The sequence below is a fragment of the Cyprinodon variegatus genome, unplaced genomic scaffold (assembly GCF_000732505.1).
Source record: "Cyprinodon variegatus isolate N-32 unplaced genomic scaffold, C_variegatus-1.0 Scaffold1233, whole genome shotgun sequence".
Lineage (NCBI taxonomy): Eukaryota > Metazoa > Chordata > Actinopteri > Cyprinodontiformes > Cyprinodontidae > Cyprinodon > Cyprinodon variegatus.
The window spans coordinates 179,481-184,138 of NW_015151686.1; the positions used below are offsets into that span (position 1 = coordinate 179,481).

At 47.2% G+C, this 4,658-nt stretch overlaps 1 protein-coding gene across 1 annotated transcript; it reads right to left on the minus strand.

Moving 5' to 3' along the window:
* Positions 1 to 1,648: 1,648 nt before the first annotated feature.
* On the minus strand, positions 1,649 to 4,651 carry LOC107102318. Its single transcript, XM_015401570.1, has 5 exons — positions 4,511 to 4,651; positions 2,898 to 3,230; positions 2,713 to 2,817; positions 2,246 to 2,566; positions 1,649 to 1,786 (listed from the first exon to the last, which is right to left on the minus strand). Exons 1-5 carry the CDS (start codon positions 4,608 to 4,610, stop codon positions 1,755 to 1,757), a joined length of 891 nt encoding a protein of 296 aa, XP_015257056.1. The 5' UTR covers positions 4,611 to 4,651; the 3' UTR covers positions 1,649 to 1,754.
* Between the last annotated feature and the right edge of the window lie 7 nt (positions 4,652 to 4,658).

A 4,658-nucleotide genomic window follows, 5' to 3' on the forward strand; every position in this document is an offset into this window, starting at 1 on the left:
GCCAGACCTTATCACCTGGCTGATAATGCCGGGCTGGGACCTGCCGGCGATTGGCATCCCTTGGCCTGGGTCTGGGAGGAAACGAGGAGGGCTCTCCTAGCCCTCCTCCAGGCACGCTGGCACCTTAGGGCAGAGAGATGGGCAGAAGGGACCCTGGATTCCCTCTCCTCAATGGAGAACTCTGGTGGCTGAAACCCATACACAATGTAGAAGGGGGAGAGCCTGGTGGAGCTGAAGGGTATGGAGTTTATAGCATGCTCCACCCAGGGAAGATTAGAAGCACACTTAGTGGGGTCGGAATAGAGGATGAGACGAAGTTCAGCTTCAACCTCCTGGTTGAGCCTCTCCGTCTGGCCATCGGTTTGGGGGTGGAAACCAGAGGAGAGGCTGACTGAGATACCCAGCATAGCGCAGAACTCCTGCCAGTAGCGGGCCTCAAATTGGGGACCCATGTCAGAGACAATGTCTGAGGGCAGACCATGGAGACGAAATACCTGTTTAGCCAGGATGGAGCCCATCTCCTTGGCAGAGGGGAGTTTGGGCAATGGGACTAAGTGGACCATCTTGGAAAAGCGGTCCAAAATAGTAAGGATGACAGAGTTCCCATCAGATATAGACAGACCAGTGACAAAGTCCATAGATAAATTGGCCCATGGCCGGGAGGGCACAGGTAAGGGCTGGAGGAGACCTGACGGGGGGCGACGGGAGACCTTAGCTTGGCTACAACGGGTACAGGCAGCAACAAACTCATTAACATCCTGCTGCATTAATGCTGCAAGTAAATGTTGCAAATTCAGGACATTTGTTCTCCGGCGTGCCTGCTGCTAGCATGTTCTTGTTCTTCTGTGTGTCTGTTGCTGATAAATCTCTCTCACATTCGATAAATAGCTTTATCAATTAGTTAGCTATATTCAAAAGATCTGCTTTAATTTAGAACAGATGCATCGGCTCTGATGAGGGCAGAAACCAGGGGGTTAGACAGACGGGACTGAAAGTCTCTGCTCAGTTGGGTTTCCTGATCTGTCTGGTGAAATGGATAGATCTAGATAGATAGAAGCTGTGTGATCGGCAAAGTAAGATTAACCGAGTTATTTGGATGATTGGAATCAAATATCTGCCTGATCAAAAGCGATTTTGATTCCATCCACGCTGCTAATCTGCACATTTGACACCAGAAAAACAGAAACTGTGACGTGGGGATAATCCGTCATAAACGTAATTCCACAATGGTTCCTAATTAACATTTATTTGTGCACCCAGAGACGGAATAAAAGGCTGGTCTCCTGAGAAGAAGCTCTGGAAGTTAAGCTAACTCTCAATAGAAAATAAATATTATGTATTAAATGTAGGAAAATTTCCAATCAACAATAAGACGTGGCCCTTGGAATGTATTTGAGAGTTTACAGAATTCAGAATGTCTGAAATCATAAAGTACTGTTTCCATCAGTTGGCGTGTATTCTCTGTCTCCGTATTTGGGTCTGACCTAAGATGGCCGCTCAGTCAGCACGCCTCTCAGTCTTTAAGTCCAGACGATAGCGGCATTAAAAGCTGTGTTCAGTCCTGGTTCTGCTGGGTTTGGACTTTAGCAGAACCATCCAGCTGCTGCCATGAGGTCAGCTCAGCAGATCCACTCTGATAGGAACCACATGGAGGTAGGCTCAGGTTGATGGTCAGCAGGAGTTTATTCAGAGTCCATGAAGAGAAGATGATGAGATCCAGGAGGTCAAAGGTCATCTACACAGACAGAGGGCTTTCACACAATGGATGACTTCCCCTTCTTTGCTCCTGAAAACAGAGAACAGAGACAGGAAGGTGAGGGTCAATAGGATCATCATCATCATCATCATCATCATCATCATCATCATCAGCATCATCATCAGTTTGATTTGGTTGAACGTCCTGAGATGGCGACTGTCACATCTTCTGTTGCTTTAAATAATCTAGTCTAATAATGATAAATAATCAGACTTGTTGACCCCGCCCCCCAGCAGCCCCCTGATGAAGGATGGAGTCCAACCCAGCATCTTATGGGTCGTTAGAACCTGATAAAGAACCCTGAAGCACAGCAGAGGTCATCCAGAAATGATCCCTGCATGTTCTCCACATCTGGTTCTGTTTCAGCTTCATGGTTTAGATTGATCTCTTCCTCTAGATTCTATAATCTACAGCTCTTTAGCTCTACCTGGACCTTTTAATTTGAGATTTTAAAAATCAATAAAGACAGAATGCAATTAAAGCGCTGACCTTTGATGTAGAGGGTGACTGTTTTCTGCGTCAGGATTTTTCCCTGACTGTAGATCTTGCAGGTGTAGATGTTTTTATCTTCATCTGAGGGGTGTTTCAGGGTCAGACTGACGTCTCCAGATTTGAACTTTTTTTCCATGGCAGTCCTGGTTTTATAGAGCCCGTCCTGTTCGTCAGGCAGATCAGAACCGTTCTCATACACATGGACCTTCCTGCCACCTTCATCTGTCCACTCCACCCTAACATCTTCAGACAGGCAAGCTGTGGTCTTGCAGGGCAGCAGGACAGACTTCTTATTATAACCCAATGGAACCCGGTACTCTGAGGGAACAAGAAGAAGAACGTCAGATAGTCTCATGTTTCACTCCTGCCTTAGGTTGGTGGAGCAGATAAGGACCATAGAGCTGAGAAGAGCTGAGTCCCTACTAACCATCAGCATTGTGGGTAATGTAGTTTCTGAATCTTACCTGACATGAAATGCTGACGGAAGCAAAATAAAACCCCTCCAGAGATGCAGAAAACCAGGATACCGAGAACAACCAGCAGAGCTGTGGCCCAAGATGGAAAACCTCCTACAGAACAAAAACAGCAGAACATCTAGAGTCCGTTAAGGTCCAGAGACCAGCAGAACATTGGCGGCTCTCCTCCTCACCTTCTACCTGCAGGGTCACGCTTTCCCTGTGGATTTCCTCCCTGTGGTCCCTGACGATGCAGGAGTAGTTCCCAGAGTCAGACAGCACCAGCTTGGTCAGATTTAGGCTCAGATCTTTATCTGCCAGAGCATCCGTCCTCATGGAGGTCCGGCCTCTGTACCGCGGGTCCTGATCCTGTAGTTGATCTTCTCCCTGCTGACGCCGGTGGACGGTTGAGGAACTGAAGGTCCAGAGGACCGTGGGGTTGGTGACTTCAAAGGTATCGAATTGACAGGGCAGCAGGACAAACGGGTCTCCTTCTTTGGCCTGTAAGGCTGAGACCAGGGCGGGCGCTGAGGACAGAGACAGGTCAGTTCAGGTGGTTTCCATGGCACCAAGTCACAACACGTCATCTCAGGTCCCCTTATAGAAACGGATCAACCAGATCATCCAGTCATTGACCTTATAGGATTCTGTCCTGGATGAGCATGTCAGGATTTGGTGTGGGATTGAGGACCCAAATGCAGAGGCAAGTAGGCAGAGGTGAATTTAAGAGGTTTAATGAGGTTCACAGGAACTGAGACAGGAATCAAAAATCCAACAAAAATAACAAAGGAACCAGAACCAAGGAGACATCAGGGGAAACCAAACTCTAGGAACCAGGGAGAGACGAGGTAGGCAGACAGATGTTAGACGAGGATCCAGCAAACAGGAACTGAAGAGGGAGGCTTTTAAAGGGGATAGAGACAAAGAGAGGGCTAACGAGGGGATTGGAAACAGGTGAGGACAGAGCAGAAAACAGAGCTAGGGATAGAGGACACAAGAGGGCAGCAGAGGACAACAAATGGAAAACCTGGAAGACAGGAACTAATAAGAAAACAACAAAATAAAAATTAAACACTAAAACAAGAAGCAAAGTAAAGCTGAATACTCTAAATAAACATAACAAAACCAAGACTGTGACAGTACCCCCCACTTAAGGGCAGATCCCAGACGCCCTAAAATGTCCAGAAACAACAAAAACAACCCACCCAGGGTGGGAGCAGGGGGAACCAGGAAGAAGGGCACGAAAACAAAACAGAGTCCAAAAAACAACCCACCCAGGGTGGGCGGAGAATTCTGTAGAACTTGAACCAATGAGACCATAGAGGTGATTTGATTGGACAGCTGGACACCCCACTGTCCCTGGAGGACTGAGGTTGGACCTTGGTTCTGCTGCTCTACGGTTCACTCCTCATTTAGAAACATTATGTTCATGGTTTTATGAGCGTCAGCAAAGACAAAGCAGGAAGAACGGCAGAGGGAGGCGGGACCAATGATCCAGGGAGCCAATCAGAGGACAGATCCCTGAGTGACTAACAATACTTTCACTTTAAACCATGAGTCAGTTTTCATGGGAAAATGAACAAAGGTGTCGAAATAACATTTCAGTTTTGGTGAAAGTAAAAGAAAAAGCAACAGAATAAAATAATTTTATTAAATTCCAATATTTTTGAAGAGCGACTCTTCAGTTAAATCGTAGCTGAGTCAGAACCTCAGCGAACCTCTGCTGATCTAAGCAGCTTCCAGAGAGACACAGAAACAACCCAGAGACTGAAGTGAGGATGATGATGAGAGAGGAAGCTGATCTTACCGTGCAGCAGGATCCCAAACACCACCAACATCTTCATCATCTTCCTGTCAGAGAGCAACCAGGAGCAACTAGGAGAACCTTTCAGAGCCCTGGAGGACATCAGCTCCCAGCAGCTGATCACCTCCTGACTCTCTGACAACACTTCACC